Source organism: Salmo salar, chromosome 26 (genome assembly GCF_965601325.2).
Source record: "Salmo salar chromosome 26, fSalSal1, whole genome shotgun sequence".
NCBI lineage: Eukaryota > Metazoa > Chordata > Actinopteri > Salmoniformes > Salmonidae > Salmo > Salmo salar.
The window spans coordinates 8,306,933-8,327,173 of NC_138316.1; the positions used below are offsets into that span (position 1 = coordinate 8,306,933).

At 43.5% G+C, this 20,241-nt stretch overlaps 1 protein-coding gene across 8 annotated transcripts in view; it reads right to left on the reverse strand.

Moving 5' to 3' along the window:
• The window catches only part of LOC106587075 (neuron navigator 2), a 335,183-nt gene that overhangs the window by 2,433 nt on the left and 312,509 nt on the right, over positions 1-20,241 (reverse strand). For all 8 annotated transcript variants that reach the window (XM_082969356.1, XM_082969354.1, XM_045708752.2 and 5 more), the window contains 16 exons: positions 19,965-19,988; positions 19,420-19,494; positions 12,582-12,665; positions 12,295-12,418; positions 10,113-10,303; positions 7,420-7,592; positions 7,081-7,234; positions 6,807-6,984; positions 6,427-6,617; positions 3,877-4,054; positions 3,518-3,753; positions 2,873-3,027; positions 2,708-2,779; positions 2,279-2,475; positions 361-479; positions 1-204 (listed from right to left, as the gene is read on the reverse strand). In XM_082969356.1, the coding sequence (XP_082825482.1) occupies positions 1-204; positions 361-479; positions 2,279-2,475; positions 2,708-2,779; positions 2,873-3,027; positions 3,518-3,753; positions 3,877-4,054; positions 6,427-6,617; positions 6,807-6,984; positions 7,081-7,234; positions 7,420-7,592; positions 10,113-10,303; positions 12,295-12,418; positions 12,582-12,665; positions 19,420-19,494; positions 19,965-19,988 (2,355 nt within the window). The remainder of the gene's footprint in view (positions 205-360; positions 480-2,278; positions 2,476-2,707; positions 2,780-2,872; positions 3,028-3,517; positions 3,754-3,876; positions 4,055-6,426; positions 6,618-6,806; positions 6,985-7,080; positions 7,235-7,419; positions 7,593-10,112; positions 10,304-12,294; positions 12,419-12,581; positions 12,666-19,419; positions 19,495-19,964; positions 19,989-20,241) is intronic.

Sequence of the window (20,241 nt, forward strand, 5' to 3'; positions counted from 1 at the left end):
CAGTGGGTCTGCGTCACAGTCGCTCTGTGGCGGCTCCTTCCTGATGCCCTCCCTGGGGGCGGAGTAACCGTCGAAGCCCACATCTTCTGGGCGGAGCTGCAGCAACGGGGGCCAATCAGCAGGTGCGGTGGGCGTGGCTGACCAGGGGTAGCTGTCAATCACCCAGCATGCAGGGTCCTCCCACGCTGACCTACGGCCGTACAGCTACAGAGAGGGAGGCGGACGGAGGGGAGAGAGCATTATAAGTCTCAATGTAGAGGAATGACAATAATATGATAAGACAGTGAGTGTCATACATAATGCAAGTGCGTGTTGTACTTGGAGCCGGTGAAGGCATGCCTTTGTGTGTTTATAGCCTACCTGCAGTCCCTCTCTGATTGCCTCCAGCATGTAGGGGATGATGGAGTAGTTCCAGAGGTCAGTGAACCACACCCTGGAGCCAGCCACATCCATGGGACATGACAGGAAGAGGCGTGGCCCTGGGGAGGCAAAGGTCAAAGGTCAGATGGATGTGAAATAGTGCCACTGTGCCTTTCCTTCCAATCCTCATTTGGAAAATGAGTTTATGGCCAGATGAGGTTATGAATATTGAGAATATTGTGACCAAAGCACAATGACATGCATAAAACACATTATATTCCAAAATATACATTTGCCTAATGTCAAGATTAGTCCACATCCCACCCCATCGGTTTTGTAGATCAAGCTATATGCCCTTAACCTGTTAGGGCTAGGGGGCAGCATTTGCACGTCTGGATAAAAAAAATGTACCCGATTTAATCTGGTTACTAATCCTACCCAGTAACTAGAATATGCATATACTTATTATATATGGATAGAAAACACTCTAAAGTTTCTAAAACTGTTTGAATGGTGTCTGTGAGTATAACAGAACTCATTTGGCAGGCAAAACCCTGAGACATTTTCTGACAGGAAGTGGATACCTGATGTGTTGTATTGACTTTAAACCTATCCCATTGAAAAACACAGGGGTTTAGGAATATTTTGGCACTTCCTATTGCTTCCACTAGATGTCACCAGCCTTTACAAAGTGTTTTGAGTCTTCTGGAGGGAGATCTGACCGAACAAGAGCCATGGAACGATGATGTCCCATTAGACACCTGGCGCGCGAGTTCATGTTGGGTACCCTCGTTCCAATACGTTATAAAAGAGTATGCATTCGTCCACCTTGAATATTATTCATGTTCTGGTTAAAAAAGGCCCTAATGATTTATGCTATACAACGTTTGACATGTTTGAACGAACGGAAATATATTTTTTCCCCTCGTTCATGACGAGAAGTCCGGCTGGCTTAGATCATGTGCGAACAAGACGGAGATTTTTGGACATAAATGATGAGCTTTTTTGAACAAAACTACATTCGTTATGGACCTGTGATACCTGGAAGTGACATCTGATGAAGAGAATCAAAGGTAATGGATTATTTACATAGTATTTTCGATTTTAGATCTCCCCAACATGACGTCTAGTCTGTATCGCAACGCGTATTTTTCTGGGCGCAGTGCTCAGATTATTGCAAAGTGTGATTTCCCAGTAAGGTTATTTTTAAATCTGGCAAGTTGATTGCGTTCAAGAGATGTAAATCTATAATTCTTTAAATGACAATATAATATTTTACCAATGTTTTCTAATTTTAATTATTTAATTTGTGACGCTGACTTGACTGCCGGTTATTGGAGGGAAACGATTTCCTCAACATCAATGCCATAGTAAAACGCTGTTTTTGGATATAAATATGAACTTGATAGAACTAAAAATGCATGCATTGTCTAACATAATGTCCTAGGAGTGTCATCTGATGGAGATTGTAAAAGGTTAGTGCATCATTTTAGCTGGTTTTATGGTTTTGGTGACCCTGTCTTTGACTTGACAAAACATTACACACAACTCTTGTAAATGTAGTGTCCTAACATACTCTAAATTTATGCTTTCGCCGTAAAACCGTTTTGAAATCGTAAAACGTGGTTAGATTAAGGAGATGTTTATCTTTCAAATGGTGTAAAATAGTTGTATTTTTGAAAAATTTGAATTTTGACATTTATTTGGATTCAAATTTGCCGCTCTTGAAATGCACCTGCTGTTGATGGAGTGCACCACGGGTGGCACGCTAGCGTCCCACCTAGCCCATAGAGGTTAAACCTCAAATGAATGGAAAAGATAAGAACCAGAAATCTCAAAATTACTGTGCTTATCTTTTCCATTCATTTTGGATTGGGGCATATAGCTGGTTTATGACGTCCTTGTGTTTTCTACCTACCGATGGTAACGTCAGAGGAGCTGTGTGCCTCTAGGAAGCGGTTGAGGTGGTGCCAGACGCGAGGGATCCAGTCGATGATCTTTACCAGCTCCAGGGTACGCTTGCGGCTGCCGATCTCCGTCTCGATCAGCTTCCTCCTCAGATAGCGACCAAGGAAGCCCTTCACAGGCTCCAAGTGATTGGCACACAGCACCCACCTGGTCACATATGCAAACAAGAGAGAGGAGGAGTTAATAGGTTAAGTTACTCATTCATGAATACAGCCAATGAAGACACTCCATCTTTCCATTCTGAAGGAATGGAGAGAGGGCAATGGATCGCCGCCCAGTCTGTTGCTGCCACCTAATGAAGAATCATGCAAAGTGCATTTCAAATTCAAACATTTTACTGTTTCATTTCAGTTACTATTGAACTGTTGAGTTAGCCTACCTGAAGTTATGGTGGAGTTGTAGGTTGGGGGCAGAGGATGTGGCCTGGCTCATTGTACCGATGATGTAGGGGCTGGGAACAGAGAGAACACACACATACAGAAAATCAACACATTTACAATAAACACAATTGTGTGTGTGTGTGTGCGCGTGTGCATGTACTCACCAACATTGGTATTTGCAGTTGAACACTCCGTTGAAGATCTCTCCCAGAGAGGAGACATGGTGCAGGTTATCCAGTATGACCACTAGAGGGCTCTCTGCCTCTGGTCTGTCACTGCTGCACTGCTCAGCTAGGCCTGACAGGTACTGACGCAATTCCTAGAGAGAGAGCGAAAGAGAGAGCGAAAGAGAGAGCGAAAGAGAGAGCGAAAGAGAGAGCGAAAGAGAGAGAGAAAGAAAGAGAGAAAGAGAGAGCGAAAGAGAGAGAGAAAGAAAGAGAGAAAGAGAGAGAGAAAGAGAGAGAGAAAGAGAGAGAGAAAGAGAGACAGACAGACGCAGACAGACAGACAGACAGACAGACAGACAGACAGACAGACAGACAGACAGACAGACAGACAGACAGACAGACAGACAGACAGACAGACAGACAGACAGACAGACGAGGTTTACACATCAAGTATTTTTTCAACGCACAAAAACCCTATTGAGTTGCTTTAACATGGACACACTTTTTCGAGTTCTGCCACCAAGATACATGTCTAACATAACAGAAAAAAAAGGGCAAATGAATCGTCACATCACACAAAGTATCGTCTCGCCAGTCGGTACCCCATGCTTCGTGAGGTGCTTCAGGGGCATAGCTACGTACCTTGCTAGACTTGTGGTCCACGTTAAAGGTGACAACGGAATGAGGGGTCAGGGGTTGGCCCTCCTGCAGGAGCAGGTGTCTTGCCAGACGATTAGCCAGGTGTGTTTTACCGGTGCCGCTGGGGCCAGAGAGAATGACACGGCGGTGCTCCCTCAGCAGAGACACGTAGCGCTGCAGCATGGGCTTAGGGATCAAAGTGTCAAACACCAGGCAGTCCACACACTCACTGCTCACACCTAGAGAGGGAGAGAGAGGGAGGGAGAGAGAGGGAAATGCTTACACAGAAAACCCATGTACACAATACACACCGGATTGTAGGGAGAGATACACACATTTAGAGAAACACACGCACACCTTACCTTTGAGCCTGATGTTGATGGTGTCGCTGTCTCCAACCAGGTAGCCGCAGGGCAGCAGCTCGGGGGTGTGAGCGGCACTGCTGTTGCTATGACGATGCACATCCCCGATGTTGTATCCCTCCACACTGTCACAGGTCAGCCCCAGCTGGCTCACTGGGTCCACATGGGTGATGTACTCCTACAGAAGCATGAGGGCAAAAGGTCAAGGGTTAGGTGATATGCAACCCTACTATGAATGCCAAGGCAGTAGCTACTCATCCTGGGGTCTAGTAAAATTTAGGCAGTTTATACAATTCTAGAAAACATTACAATACATTCACAGATTTCATAACACACTGTGTGCCCTCAGGCCTCTACTCCACCATTACCATATATCTACAGTACTAAATCCATGTGTAAATGTGTGTATAGTGCGTATGTTATTGTGTGTGTATGCATGTGTCTGTGCCTATGTTTGTGTTGCTTCACAGTCCCCGCTGTTTTTTAAAATAGTTTTTGTAAAATCTAATTTTACTGCTTACATCAGTTACTTGATGTGGAATAAAGTTCCATGTAGTCATGGCTCTATGTAGTACAGTGTGCCTCCCATAGTCTGTTCTGGACTTGGGGACTGTGAAGAGACCTCTTGTGGGATATGCATGGGTGTCCGAGTTGTGTCCCAGTATTTCAAACAGACAACTCGGTGCATTCAACATGTCAATACCTCTCACAAATACAAGTAGCGATGAAGTCAATCTTTCCTCAACTTTGAGCCAGGAGAGATTGACATGCATATTATTAATATTAGCTCTCTGTGTACATCCAAGGGCCAGCCGTGCTTCCCTGTTCTGAGCCAATTGCAATTTTCCTTTTTTGTGGCACCTGACCACACAACTGAACAGTAGTCCAGGTGCGACCAAACTAGGGCCTGTAGGACCTGCCTTGTTGATAGTGTTGTTAAGAAGGTAGAGCAGTGCTTTATTATGGACCGACTTCTCGCCATCTTAGTTACTGTTGTATCAATATGTTTTGACCATGACCGTTTACAATCCAGGGTTACTCCAAGCAGTTTAGTCACCTCAATTTGCTCAATTTCCACATTATTTATTACAAGATTTAGCTGAGGTTTAGGGTTTAGTGAATGATTTGTCCCAAATACAATGCTTTTAGAAATATTTAGGACTAAGTTATTCCTTGCCAGCCACTCTGAAACTAACTGCAGTCATTTCAGACACTGTAGTAGCTGACGTGCATAGTGTTGAGTCATCCGCATACATAGACACTCTGGCTTTACTCAAAGCCAGTGGCATGTCATTAGTAAAGATTGAAAAAACGAATGGGCCTAGACAGCTGCCCTGGGACATTTCCTGATTCTGCATGGATTATGTTGGAGAGGCTTCCATTAAAGAACACCCTCTGTGTTCTGTTAGACAGGTAACTCTTTATCCACAATATAGCAGGGGGTGTAAAGCCATAACACATACGTTTTTCCAGCAGCAGACTATGATCAATAATGTCAAAAGCCGTACTGACGTCTAACAAAATAGCCCCCACCAATCTTTTTATCAACAATTTCTCTCAGCCAATCATTTGTCTAAGTGCTGTGCTTGTTGAATGTCCTTCCCTATAAGCGTGCTGAAAGTTTGTTGTCAATTTGTGTACTGTAAAATAGCATTTTATCTGGTCAAACACCATTTTTTCCAATGGTTTACTAAGGGTTGGTAACAGGCTGATTGGTCGGCTAGTTGAGACAGTATTTATTTTAAAAAATGTAAGCTTTATTTAACTAGGCAAGTCAGTTAAGAACAAATTCTTATTTACAATGACGGCCTACACCGGACAAACCCTAACCCGGACAACGCTGGGCCAATTGTGCGCCGCCCTATGTGACAGAAGGGGGCTTTACTATTCTTAGCTAGCGGAATAACTTTTGCTTCCCTCCAAGCCTGGGGGCAAAAACATTCTAGTAGGCTTAAATTGAAAATATGGCAGATAGGAGTGGCAATATCGTCCGCTATCATCCTCAGTAATTTTCCATCCAAGTTGTCAGACCCTGGTGGCTTGTCATTGTTGATAGACAACTAATTTTTTTAACTCTTCCACACACACTTTACGGAATACAAAATTACAATGCTTGTCTTTCAAAATTTGGTCAGATATACTTTGATGTGTAGTGTCAGCGTTTGTTGCTGGCATGTCATGCTTAAGTTTCAAAAAATCATTAAAGTAGTTGGCAATATCAGTTGGTTTTGTGATGAATGAGCCATCTGATTCAATGAATGATGGAAGGTGCTCCAAAGCTTTTTACTATCATTCTTTATTTCATTTATCTTTGTTTCATAGTGTAGTTTCTTCTTCTTTTTATTCAGTTTAGTCACATGATTTTTCAATTTGCAGTACGTTTGCCAATCGGTTGTGCGGCCAGACTTATTTGCCATTCCTTTTGCCTCATCCCTCTCAACCATACCATTTTTCAATTCCTCATCAATCCACAGAGATTTAACAGTTTTTACAGTCCTTTTCTTAATGAAGCCTTTATTCACGAATTAAGTAATTAATTCACGTGTTTACCTTGAAGAGGCGGCGGACCACCCCATCCAAGATGTCCCACTTGGTTTTACCACTCACACCGATACAGCCAATCAGGAAGTGGCGAGCCCTGGCCTCCTGGGAGAGGTCCTCATCCAGGCTGACCACTATCTTCACATGTCGTCCCTCTTTCCTCATCACTCCATCCCCCACTGTATCATCCAACAACATGTCTGAGAGGACAGAGGGAGAGAAGAGTCAGACTCATACATACACCCATTCAAAAAAAATACACAATCAGACTAACACACTCTCAAAGGCAATCCTACCCAAACACAAATACAGACGTACACGCACTTAAAACACATGCTCACACATTTAGTCAACTGTACAGATACCACATCAAAACATGTCGTTCTCACCCAGGCTGGTGGACTCGGTGAGGTTGATGCTGTGCTGGCACAGGCCAGGCCCTGGTGTAGGGGTGTGTGTATGGTGAGGGGGCGAGGAGGAAACGGAGGCCTGGGAGGGGGCTCTGTCGCTCCCCGTACTCTCCAGCTTCAGACGGTCATTCTCTGCCTTCAGTTTCTCTATCTCCCCCTGAGAGAAAACACCCGAAGACATAGCAACAGTCGGTCCACAAAACAGTGTGTGCGTGCGTGTGCGCGTACGTTTCACCGTGTGTGGGTGTGTTACCTGCATGTGGTTCATGGCCTCTCTGAGCTGGTCCAGCTGATGGGCCGAGCTGAGAGCCTCAAGGCGTATGTCCGTCAGCTTCATCTCCTTCTCCCTGAGCTCGCTGCGGAGCTGCATCACCGTCTCCGCCTCACCGTCCAGACAGTCCGACAGCCTACACACAGATGCTCATTGATATAACTTTTTTTTTTTCTCTCTCTCTCTCTCTCTCTCTCTCTCTCTTTCTTGTTTCTCTCTCTCTCTCTCTTTCTTGTTTCTCTCTCTCTTGTTTCTCTCTCTCTCGTCTCTCTCTCTCTCTCTCTCTCTCTCTCTCTCTCTCTCAGCACACCGTATACGTACAGCGAGTTGGATTGCGAGTTCCTGAGCATGTGGCTGGACGTTGTGGATCCGTTGTGGGGGTGTTTGGGGGAGGAGGGGAGGGAGGAGTCTGTCATCTCCTCTATGTCAGAGTGGGACGAGGCGGACTTGGGAGACTTCTTCTTGCTGAACGCCTGCTTGAAGGAGCTCCGCAACTGCAGGCGGGAGAGAGACAGAGAGGAGGGGAGGGTGAGTGTATGCGTGCGTGTGGGTGTGTGAGAGAGAGAGGAGTGTGAGGATACACTCCCAAAACAGACGGGGAGCAAGGGAAAGCTGGAGGAAAGCGGAGGAAGGCAGCTGTGAGGGGAGTGCCTGAGTAAGTGAGAGATAGATCAAGAAAAGAGAGAAGGGAAGGAGAGGCAAAGGGAAAGGACTAGTGCTATAGGGAGGCCGTGACTTGAGCTTATGCTTTAAACACAAATGAATGATTGTCAGGTGGTTATTGTTTGTGTGTGTGTGTGTGTGTGTGTGTGTGTGTTTACAGACTTCCAGTCCACTAACCTCACCTACTGTGTGTGTATATAACTGTATAATGCACTGTAGACTGTAGAGAGAAATATCTACGCTGCAGTGAATAGGACTAGAAAAGAGCACCTAAGGCTGTTGTGGAGACTACCAGTTTCATGTAACTTTAATGTACAGCTAAAATGGTATAGTATGTTTGCTACACGGTTACCGTGAAATGGTTGCATTAGAATTGAGCCTTATATTACGTTTTTGTTTCAGAGCAGACTCAAAGTCACATCAGGAAAGGAATCAGGATGAAGAACACAACTGGAGAGGAAAGCAGAGGGATGATTGAGGACAGGAGAGGAAGAAGAGGGATTGTGTTAGTAACCTACAGAGTGCAGGGGGTTAGGTTAAGGTTAGCTTGAGGTTAAGCTGCCTTTCGTTTTTTCATATTTTTGTCCACTCTTACCTCATAGACCTGCCATATGAAGCGATAGCACAGAGGAAGACAGAGAGAGAGAGAGACACAAAACAGCAGAGGTTCAGTGGGGAGCGTGTGAGCGTGTTAGTGGTAGGGACATAGCCAGCGTTCAGTGGAGGCTACAGAAAGTGTACAGTGGTAAATGCTCTAAGGCATCCCAAAAGTAAAACCTTAGGAATCGGGAGCGCAATCTACACATCTAGAACTTGTATCATGAGAATCTCTGAACAGGGTACAGAATGGAAGGCGATTAAAATAGAATGTACGCACTCGAATAGGAATACAACTGTCCTGCACCAGAAGATACTGAATCCATTTGCTTCAACCCACACTGGTGCAGACTGATGTCCTTCTAGTAGGTGGCTCATTTACGGTCCACTACCCTTCTTACCATGATTCCTCACAGACAGCCCACATACACCCTACATACTACACCCTGCCACATATGGCTTTTCCAATCCGCAAATGATCAACGGACCACCTATGGCCTGTGCAAAAAAACACGTGAGAACCATGGGCTCTCTGAGAAGAGCTTATTATCTCTAGATCTTAAACGTGTCACGTGACTTTCGCTTGTTGAAACTGCCTATAGAGAGTATACCCGTCTACACAAAGTGGATTGGGATTGGGACAGGAGCATTCTATGATAAATCTATAGAGCTATACATAGAGAAAATTCAAAGCTAAAGCCAGCTTTAGACAGGGTCACTTCAATGATATTGCATCTATGGCAAAAGAGGATAGGAACACAAATGACTAGGGTCTAGACAGGTTCAATAGCAGCCAATACAATGAAGCAATTAGAGTGGGGCTCAATTCCATTTCAAATCCTGTTGGAAACCAAATTCCTCTATTGGAATGTAATACAATTTCTGAAATGTTATTGGAATTGAGCCCAAGTCAGGAGGATCGACTAGGAGATAGATTTGCTACAGACACTACAGCAGTGACACACTGGGTATGAAAGCAGCTCTTAGAGCAACAATCAGCTTATCAAGATACTGTAGATGTAGGCAACAAAACAGAGTCTAGTAGTATCTTTAGAGTCTCAAGCGTGGCTGTTTCCATCTAGCATCTTTGAAGCGGTACACATACAATTACTTGGCACGAAAGCTTTCAGGTTGATCACGATTTTGTTGCCTACAGATATCAACATAAAGGCACACAGCCTAAAAGCGTCTATAGTAACCTAAACACAAATAGGATGCATACATCATCATCTTCAAACTGTCCTCCTGTGCAAGACACGATCTGTCAGCAACAAGGAGCAAGAGGGAACACAACAAGAAATGGAACAACGTTAACTTCCTGTATCAACAGGAAATGGAAAATATTCGAATATGTTCTGCGTTTCTCTATTTCACAAAACCTCTACAATTGTAGATCTAGGTAACATACCATATTACACACTATTCCCTATACAGTACACTATTTCTTTTAACAGTAACTGAGTCTACAAGGGTAGCTAATTGCATTGCATTCCCCTTGGCCCCTGTGCAAGATGCCTGAGAAAGAGACCCCAGAGTGTGAGTTACAAACACATGAATACATATATAGAGAGACGAAACAAGTGAGACAGAGACAAACCTAAATACAAGCTGTTAGATTTCATTTGGAGTAAGATATGTTTGTGTGTGTTGTTTGTTGTGTGTTTGTGAGTGATCATACTCAGTTCCAGTGTGCGTGTCTGTGTGCGTGCGAGCGTGTGTAACGTGCGCGTGTGCGTGTCTGCGAAAGTACATACCCAGTTCTTCTTGCTCTTCTTCTTGTTCTTAGCGTCGGCGTCCATGTTGGATCCCACACTGGAGTGGCTGGTTGCACTGGCAACGCTGCTGACGCTGTCTGACGAGTGCTGTCTCCTCATCCGTAGGTCTGGCTGCTGCTGCTGCAGCTGCAGGGGGCTGCCATTACTGCCACCACCACCTGAGAAAGAACCTGAGAAAGAGGGGAGGAGAGGAGGGAGGTTGACAGACAGAGACTTGTTTTAAATACTCAGAAATAATACAGTGTCACAGCATTGGGGGAAGTCTGTAAGTTCACCTTTTTCTCTTGCCAGGTGTAAGCTTCAAGGTAGAGTCAGTGATATGACGTAGATGTATAAAATAAAGAGCATAGTGCAGGGTTCCCTAACTGGTGGGACGCGGGTCATTTTATTTGGCCCCCCCAAGTTTTCTGAGCAAGTTTGGGACATAAAAGACTGTATAAATACAGTAGCAGAAAATCATCTCCAAGTGATTTTCATTTTGGAAATCTGTTTTAAAGTATTCCCACGTATAATAGAGAGATACAGAGGATCCGGAAAGTATTCAGACCCCTTTACTTTTCCCACATTTTATTACGTTACAGCCTTATTCTAAAATGGATGAAATAAATATTTTTCCTCCTCAATCTACACACAATACCCCATAATGACAAAGCGAAACAGGTTTTTAGATTTTTTTTTGCAAATGTATTAAAAAATAAAAAAAACGGATACTTTATTTACATTAGTATTCAGACCCTTTGCTTTGAGACTCGAAGTTGAGCTCAGGTGCATCCTGTTTCCATTGATCATCCTTGAGATGCTTCCACAACTTGATTGGAGTCCACCTGTTGTCAATTCAATTGATTGGACATGATTTGGAAAGGCTGGCCACCCGGCCAAACATAGCAATCGGGGGAGAAGGGCCTTGATCAGGGAGTTTACCAAGAACCCGATGGTCACTCTGAAGGAGCTCCAGAGTTCCTCTGTGGAGATGGGAGAACCTTCCAGAAGGACAATCATCTCTGGAGCACTCCACCAATCTGGCCTTTATGGTAGAGTGGCCAGACGGAAGCCACTCCTCAGCACATTTGGAGTTTGCCAAAAGGCACCTAAAGCACTCTCAGACCATGAGAAACAAGATTCTCTGATCTGATGAAACCAAGATTAAACTCTTTGGCCTGAATGCCAAGCGTCACATCTGGAGGAAACCTGGTACCATCCCTACAGTGAAGCATGGTGGTTGCAGCATCAAGCTGTGGGGATGATTTTCAGCAGCAGGGACTGGGAGACTAGTCAGGATCAAGGGAAAGATGAATAAAGCATAATACACAGAGATCCTTGATGAAAACCTGCTCCAGAGCGCTCAGGACCTCAGACTGGGGCGACGGTTCACCTTGCAACAGGACAACGACCATAAGCACACAGCCAAGACAACGTAGGAGTGGCTTCGGGACAAGTGTCTGAATGTCCTTGAGTGGCCCAGCCAGACCCTGGTCTTGAACCCGATCGAACATCTCTGGAGAGACCTGAAAATAGCTGTGCAGCGACACTCCCCATCCAACCTGACAGAGCTTGACAGAATCTGCAGAGAAGAATGGGAGAAACTCCCCAAATACAGGTGTGCCAAGCTTGTAGTGTCATACCCAAGAAGACTCGAGGCTGTAATCGCTGCCAAAGGTGCTTCAACAAAGTACTGAGTAAAGGGTCTGAATACTATTTAAATGTGATATTTCAGCTTTTTATTTGTAATAACTTTGCAAAAATTTCTAAAAACCAGTTTTTGCATTGTCATTATGGGGTATTGTGTGTAGATTGATGAGGAAAAAGTCAAGGGGTCTGAATACTTTCCGAATGCACTGTATCTGTGATCGTATACAAATGTAAGCTCGGTTTGAAAATATTATGTTGTAGTCAAATATTATATGTTTGGGCTTCTTCTACTGACAATGTTTGTCTATGGAGATTGCATGGTTGTGTGCTCAATTTTATACAACTGTCAGAAACGGGAGTGACTGAATTAGCCGAATCCACTAATTTGAAGAGGTGTCCACATACTTTTGTATATATAGTGGAACTGTGGTGCTGCTCGTGGAAACATCATTTATCTGAGTCTACTGTACCTTTAAGGTACTCTAAGAGGTTGTTGGTGTTATTGCTATGGTTGTGGTTCGGTTCTCCTTACCCGTCCTGTTCTGTTTGCAGGTGAATTCAGGTGTGTTGATGACTCCGTTGATGGCTGCCTGGGCCACGTTGTTCTGTTTCTTCAGCAGCTCAATGTTCTTCCTCAGCTCGTTCAGCTCACAGTCCTGCAGGGAAAACACATTTAGAACATTACAACAACATGCAACTAACAGTCACGCATCTAAAATTCATATACGTGATCACATTTTTATATTTTGGTTTTCCTAGGCCAGAGATGAACATTATTCAATTCTGCCTTAAATGATGTTATGTTATGACATGCCTCACCTTGTGCTCAGCGGTCATATTGAGACTCTTCAGTCTGATGGTCATGTTACCCAGGCTCTGTTCAAACGCTGCCACCAGGTGAGCCTGCACAGGGAAATAACACAGGTTAGAATATGTCAAACTATACTTAAGCAATAAGGCCAGAGGAGTGTTATATGGCCAATATACCACAGCTAAGGGCTGTTCTGAACACAGCCCTTAGCCGTGGTATATAGGCCATATATCACAAACCCCCGAGGTGTCTTATTGCTATTATAAACTGGCTGCCAACGTAATTAGAGCAGTAAAAATAAATGTTTTGTCATACCCGTGGTATACGGTCTGATATATCACGGCTGTCAGCCAATCAGCATGCAGGGTTCGACCCACCCAGTTTATAATTCTACTTATAGGTTCAAAAGAGGTTATGTTATAGTTCAACTTAGATTGGATGGCCAAAGATCCTTCAGAAGCGGTTACTGTCAAAGCATGAGAGTGATGAGCGCAACAGTAGCTGCACTCCCAGATGACCTGCTTCAAGGACAGAACGAGCAGCAGATAAGACAAAAGCAACTGCCAGGAATCCAAGCCAAGTTACCCGAATAACAACAGTTACAACATCTCAAAACCAACAGCTTATTCGGTGCGTTGATTAGCCTGCATTCCAGTTAAAAACTAGAAGTCAAAGCAAAAACAAAACGAAAAACAGCAAATGCTACATATCATAATAACCAACTCTGTCGGTCGCACAACTTCAAAATGTCTCAAAAGGCGGCACCAGAAATCCTCTAAATCCGACTTAAATCCTCTCACACCTCTCTAATAGACGTGTCCACACTAGAGCTTTGGTCGACAGGGTCTCCCAGGTCCCCTCTGAGTGGCGGTGCCGGATGGATTCTCCTCCTGGAAGGGTAGTGGTTCAGGGGGAGCCAGATGCCCTCTGTGCCCGCTCTGGGGTATGGTCTGCTGGACGCCATGGCTAGGGAGGCAGGATGCTAACAATGCTAAAGCTACAGCATTGACTCCGTGGCTCTTGAGTACCACTTTTCCCCGACACATGAACCGTGTCTATTCTCTCCAGCGTCTAAGAACTAAGACAGAGTGTCTGGGTGGGTGGGTGGAGAGAGAGTGCGTGGAGGGTTGAAGGGGAATGCGTGGGACGGAGAGACAGTGGGGAGACAGAGAGAAGTGGTATCTGGGTGACGATAGACTCCTCTCCCAATTGTGATAAAAAAGAGAGAAGGTAGAGCCGGAGACCTTGAACAACCATGAGTTGAGATACTGCAGCTAAACATAGACTACAAGACTGGCTTTGAGCAGTGTGAGAAAAGCTCTCATTGAACGTGTACTGACGGTTAACACAGCCACAATGGCCTCGCCTGAAACCAAAACATGACATCACTCTTTTTACCCCCCCCCCCCGAAATAAAAATAATTGTAGACAACTGTGTGAAGACCTTCATCACCTAAGAACGTTTAATCTCCTCTGTCTAGGATGCTCTGTGTAGTTAACCCCTGCACTACACGCTGGTCAATAAAAACGTATGTACACCTCTGAACATGCAGGGAGGTGGTTGGTGTACTAGCGTGTAGCAGATGTGCCGACTGACACACGACTCAAGTATCGGAGCTGCCCTCGTCACGTGAGGGGCTTTGCAGCTAGATATGCGTCTTCAAATCAAACTGTATGTCACATGCGCCGAATACAACAGGTGTACCTTACCGTGAAATGCTTACTTACAAGTCCTTAATCAACAATGCAGTCCAAGAAATAGAGTTAAGAAAAATATTTACTAAATAAAATAACAAAATAACAATAACGAGGCTATATACAGGGGGTTCCGGTAGGTAGAGGTAAATTTACTATACATAGATAATAAACAGCGAGTAGCAGCAGTGTAAAAACAAAGCGTGAGTCAATGTAAATAGTCCGGGTGGCCATTTGATTAATTGTTCAGCAATCTTGGGGGTAGAAGCTGTTGAGGAGCCTTTAGACCAAGACTTGGTGCTCTGGTACCGCTTGCCGTGCGGTAGCAGAGAGAACAGTCTATGATTTGGGTGACTGGAGTCGTTGACAATTTTTTTAGAGGCCTTCCTCTGACACCGCCTAGTATATACAGTTGAAGTCGGAAGTTTACATACACTTAGGTTGGAGTCATTAAAACTTGTTTTCAACCACTCCACAAATGTCTTGTTTACAAACTATAGTTTTGGCAAGTCGGTTAGGACATCTACTTTGTGCATGACACAAGTAATTTTTCCAACAATTGTTTAAAGACAGATTATTTCATGGCTTTCGAAGCTTCTGATAGGCTAATGGACATAATTTGAGTCAATTGGAGGTGTACCTGTGGATGTATTTCAAGGCCTACCTTCAAACTCAGTGCCTCCTTGCTTGACATCATGGGAAAATCAAAGAAATCAACCAAATTGGAGACCTCCACAAGTCTGGTTCATCCTTGGGAGCAATTTCCAAACGCCTGAAGGTACCAGGTTCATCTGTACAAACAATAGTACGCAAATATAAACACCATGGGACCACGCAGCCGTCATACCGCTCAGGAAGGAGACTTTGGTGCAAAGAGTGCAAATCAATCCCAGAACAACAGCAAAGGACCTTGTGAAGATGCTGGAGGAAACAGGTACAACCGTGAAGCACGGGGTGGCAGCATTATGTTGTGGGGGTGCTTTGCTGCAGGAGGGACTGGAAAATGATGTGGATATTTTGAAGCAACATCTCAAGACATCAGTCAGGAAGTTAAAGCTTGGTTGCAAATGGGTCTTCCAAATGGACAATGACCCCAAGCATACTTCCAAAGTTGTGGCAAAATGGCATAAGGACAACAAAGTCAAGGTATTGGAGTGGCCATCACAAAGCCCTGACCTTAGTCCTATAGAACATTTGTGGGCAGAACTGAAAAAGCGTGTGCGAGCAAGGAGGCCTACAAACCTGACTCAGTTACACCACCTCTATCAGGAGGAATGGGCCAAAATTCACCCAACTTATTGTGGGAAGCTTGTGGAAGGCTACCTGAAACGTTTGACCCAAGTTAAACAATTTAAAGGCAATGCTACCAAATACTAATTGAGTGCATGTAAACCTCTGACCCACTGGGAATGTGATGAAAGAAATAAAAGCTGAAATAAATCCTTCTCTACTATTATTCTGACATTTCACATTCTAAAAATAAAGTGGTGATCGTAACTGACCTAAGACAGGGAATTTGTACTAGGATTAAAATGTCAGGAATTGTGAAAAACTGAGTTTAAATGTATTTGGCTAAGGTGTATGTAAACTTCCGACTTCAACTATATAGTAGCAGTAGAAAGCTGTGATCATCCTCTTTTTAGTGGCAACCATCATATTCTGTAGCTAAAGGTAATGTGGCAGCCTATTAATTATGAAAATATAAAAAAAAAGACCCTTTTACCAGGCTATTCAAAATCAAATACAAATTCCCTATAATTGTAGGCTAACTATACTCTTTAAGCTGCCCTGCACAATCGATCAATGAACCAACAGCATTGCCTAGGCCTATATGTTCTCTTCCAGGCTCATGGATATAAAGTTTGGAGCATAGCATAAGGTAACCAGTCCATCCAGTAAGCCCAATAATACATTCCACACTCAAACGAAATTACTAGAGTTTATTTAATTTTGGAGTAAACCAATTATGTTCCAAAGACATCTTAAATATGTTTTTTTTAAATGTTTTTCTGCCGTGCGTAATATGTGGTAGGCTATTAGGCTATGTGTTCTACATGCCACGTCTTAAATGCGTTGAAATAATCATCACCAGCATTGTCGATTTCATTTGGTTTGGCTTCGAAAAAAGATCCACAACAACCATGTTTTTCACTCAGTTTCAACCTGAGTGAAACTGCATATCTAAAGGACCGTCTGAAGTATAAAGTTCCTGATAGAAGTCTCGAAATATATTGCTCATTTCTTTATGATTGGTAATCAGCTTGCCCACCTTATTTCTGATTCTACCTTCTTGCCGATGTTTTTCTCTAGATTTCATTTGACTGGCCAACAGTTTTCCTGCCTTTTCACCTGATTCGTACCATCTCTGCTTTAGCCTGTACAGGGAATATTCAGCTTTATTACTGAATAAAGTATTCAGCTCGTATTTGGTTTTCGTCCGATTTACCAGAGAAATGTTGTTGGGATTGGACCAATATTCCCTTTCCAGTGTTTTGAGCTCTGTTTTAAGTTTATACATTTTCTGTTTATCTAATTTCTTAATAGTAGCTAATTGTTGTATAATTACTCTGCGTATGTAAGCTTTAAAAGCTTCCAGGACATATACCTGTTTCGCACTATTGTTTGTTTGTTTCAAAGAATATCGTAATGTGTGTTTTAAGGAATTCACCAAACACCTTGTCCTGTAAGAGGCTGGTGTTCATTCGCCAACATTTACATTTTCTCTTTCTTCTCCTATTCCAACAGTCAGAACAATGGGTGCATGATCTGTCATAGCTATCGTGCCCACACTGCAAGCACCCACTTTATCTATGAGAGAGTGTGAGATCAGAAAGTAGTCGATGCGTGAATAAACAATGTGCCTATTTGAAAAGAATGCGTAATCTCGAGCGGATTGATCAATCTCCATATATCATGACGACCAGCATCTTTACACATTGTTTTAATTGCTTCTTGAGTTTGAGGTCCTGGTTAGATCAGTTTTGGATTTGTCTAAAAAAAGCATCAGGGACCTGATTATAATTCCCCCCTAGTACCAGAGGAAAATCACCAAAATCCAGTATTATTTTTGTTCAATTGAAGGAAGAAGTCTGGGTCCTCCTCATTCGGAGTAGAAATAGTTCCCAATTTTATATTTTGTCCTTAAATCTTTACAAGTAAAATCAAGATTCGTCCCTCTTTGTCCTTCAACTCTTTTTCCACTTGAACATGTATAATTTTGATAAATAGAATAGAGACACCTCTTTTTTTGGGGTTGAATGTATTACGGTAAGCACTGCCCACCCACCTGTCTCCCAATCTAGGAGCATCCTTTTCCAGCAGGTGGGTCTCTTGGACCATAATCACGTCTGAGTGTTTTTCGTCTTTTTAAATATGAACCTAATCCGTTCACTTCCACAACGTAACTTTAATCACATTGGTCATCGTATCTGAAAGGTTGTAAATATATTATTACCAAAACGTGACGAGCCTTAGAATATTGCATTGATATAAATGCGATTAAAGTTAAATGCGTTGATAGCCAAAATGAAAATACTAAATAAAAATCTCCCTCCCCCCTAAACCAGCCCGTCATCCGTGTGAAGTGTCTCGAGGGCTTCTGAGCGCTGACGCTCCAAACAGAATACGAACGTTTTACCAACGCCAAATATGCGCATGACCATATACATTTTGAAATGACATGTCATAGAAATGACAAACATCCAACCGAAAACATTGAACATAAAGACAGCCTGATCATTATTCTCGCAAGAATAAGAATAAAGAGATAGCCTTTTTCACGTAGACTGATAGATGAACTGTCTAATTCCAAAAGGCAGGAATGTAAGCAAAGAACAAACACAAAAGGGAGACCGGTATAGGTCATAATAATGATCACATTAAATAAGAACTAACACTTTGGGTTGTGCCCATCACGCATGGCACGAACACACCTGTTGTGGCCTATATTGACCCATTATTGTTGTTATAAGAGTGAAAACTTTAAATAATTGATATGTTTATCCCCACTATAACCATAAAACAGAATGATATGCTTGGACTATAATCCTGCTTAATCTAGCAATATAATGATATCAACTGTAAACCAGAAAGATCAATTATAGGCAGCATTCGCAGCATAAACACTCAATGAGACTGTTACCCACAACATAGGAAATTCTCCTATCACCTTAAAGAAAAATGGTAGTCCATCTGTGATGAACCACCGCTTACATGCGGATCTTACATAGCCTACCACGCTAGTCAATTTGTTCGGCCTCATTGACGTCGGCGACACACTTCTTTGTCTCCTTTGGGTCTGTGAAACGACGTAGTGATCCTCTCATAGTAACCCAGAACACGGCGGGATATTGCAACGAGTATTTCAGTCCACGTTTCATGCACATATACCTCACCTCCGTGAACGCATTTCTCTTGTCCTGAATCTTGGGAAAGTCAGGGAAAAACTCCACCTTTGTCCCTTTCGAGTGAAAAGTCCTGAGCTTTTTTGCCCTGAACCAGACCTTCTCCCCGTCGGTGTATCGGAAGAATTTCACCAGGATAGGCCGGGGATTGCGTGGGGCTGGTCCTGGGCGCAGTGTCATTGGTGTCCGATGTGTTCTCTCGATGGTCATGTCGTTAACATCCTCCGGTGTGTTATCAAATATGTTGCGTTAAACGTCTTTCACACAATCCTCCGTATTTATGTGGATTTCAGGAACCCCTCTGATCCGAAGTGTGTTTCTCCGACTGTAATTTTCCTGGTATTGAAGTCTTTTTCGATCAGTCTCCATTATTTGATGTCGTTTAGGCAGGTGTTCTTGTCCTCCAAGATTGATACCCTCTCTTCTGCGTTTGTAACTTGGTTGTCAAGAGTATACACTTTTTGTTTTTCACTTTTTCGCTTGGAGATTTTTGTTCATTTTGCGAGTCTCATTTAGAACTGCGTCATAAGGCTGTTCTTCACCGCCATTTTCCTTGCTAGCAGCAGGTAGAGACGACACTTATGTATTTTTCGCCAAAAGTGTGCTTTTGTGCGTTTCCAAGTCGTTTTTCCATGTAAGGAAGTCACCGCAACAGCCTTGGTGTTTACACATTACTTTCTGTATGTTTGTGTAGCCGCATGTTTCCACATCTGTGTGTGGAGTTAGGTTTCCTTCCTGTTGTACTTACATTAGCACTCAGCTGTGTCGTCAGGGCCGAGACTTTCTCCTGGGAGGCATCCAGCTCTCTACGCAGCTTACGGATCTAAAAAATAAAAACACACACACATCAAACATCAAAAACACATCACCAAAACACACCACCACCAAAACACACAACAGGCTGAGAAGGTTTGACAGGCTGAGAAAGTTCTGTAGGTGTGACAATACCAGGGGGGAAATCTACCATCTGATAGAAAGAGGTTAGGGAAAGGAAGCATCGTGTCACGGCTTCATAAAGGACCACACAGGTGTATGCAGGTGTCCGGAACAAGAGCTTGATGTCACATGGTCACCCACAACACATACATGTGTAACTAGATACAATACTGAATACACCCCATGTTCCAGCATGTCATATGAACACAGAGACGAGAGAGAGAGAGAGAGAGAGAGAGAGAGAGAGAGAGAGAGAGGAGAGAGAGAGAGAGAGAGAGAAACAAGAAAGAGAGAACGAAGAAAGGGGGAAAAAGTGCATTTCTTTACAAAAAAGGTGAACGGGAGTTCAAGTCTTACCTCTGACTGGGATTTCTCTTCGGTCTGTGAAAACAAAACGAGAGAATGATTAGATGGATCTATCGACTGAAAGAAAGAAAGCAGCATTATTCCAGCCAGGCCTGAACGGGAGGGAAGAGGGAGGTGTGATAGTTACTATAATTCTACAGCACCTGGGGCTAGCAGACTACACCAGCCTACACCAGCCCAGCATGGCTCCAGAACACTGTCTTCAGGCTCTGTATATTTTATCTAGTTCAAACTCCCTGATGATTTCTAAGTTACAGAGACATGGTGA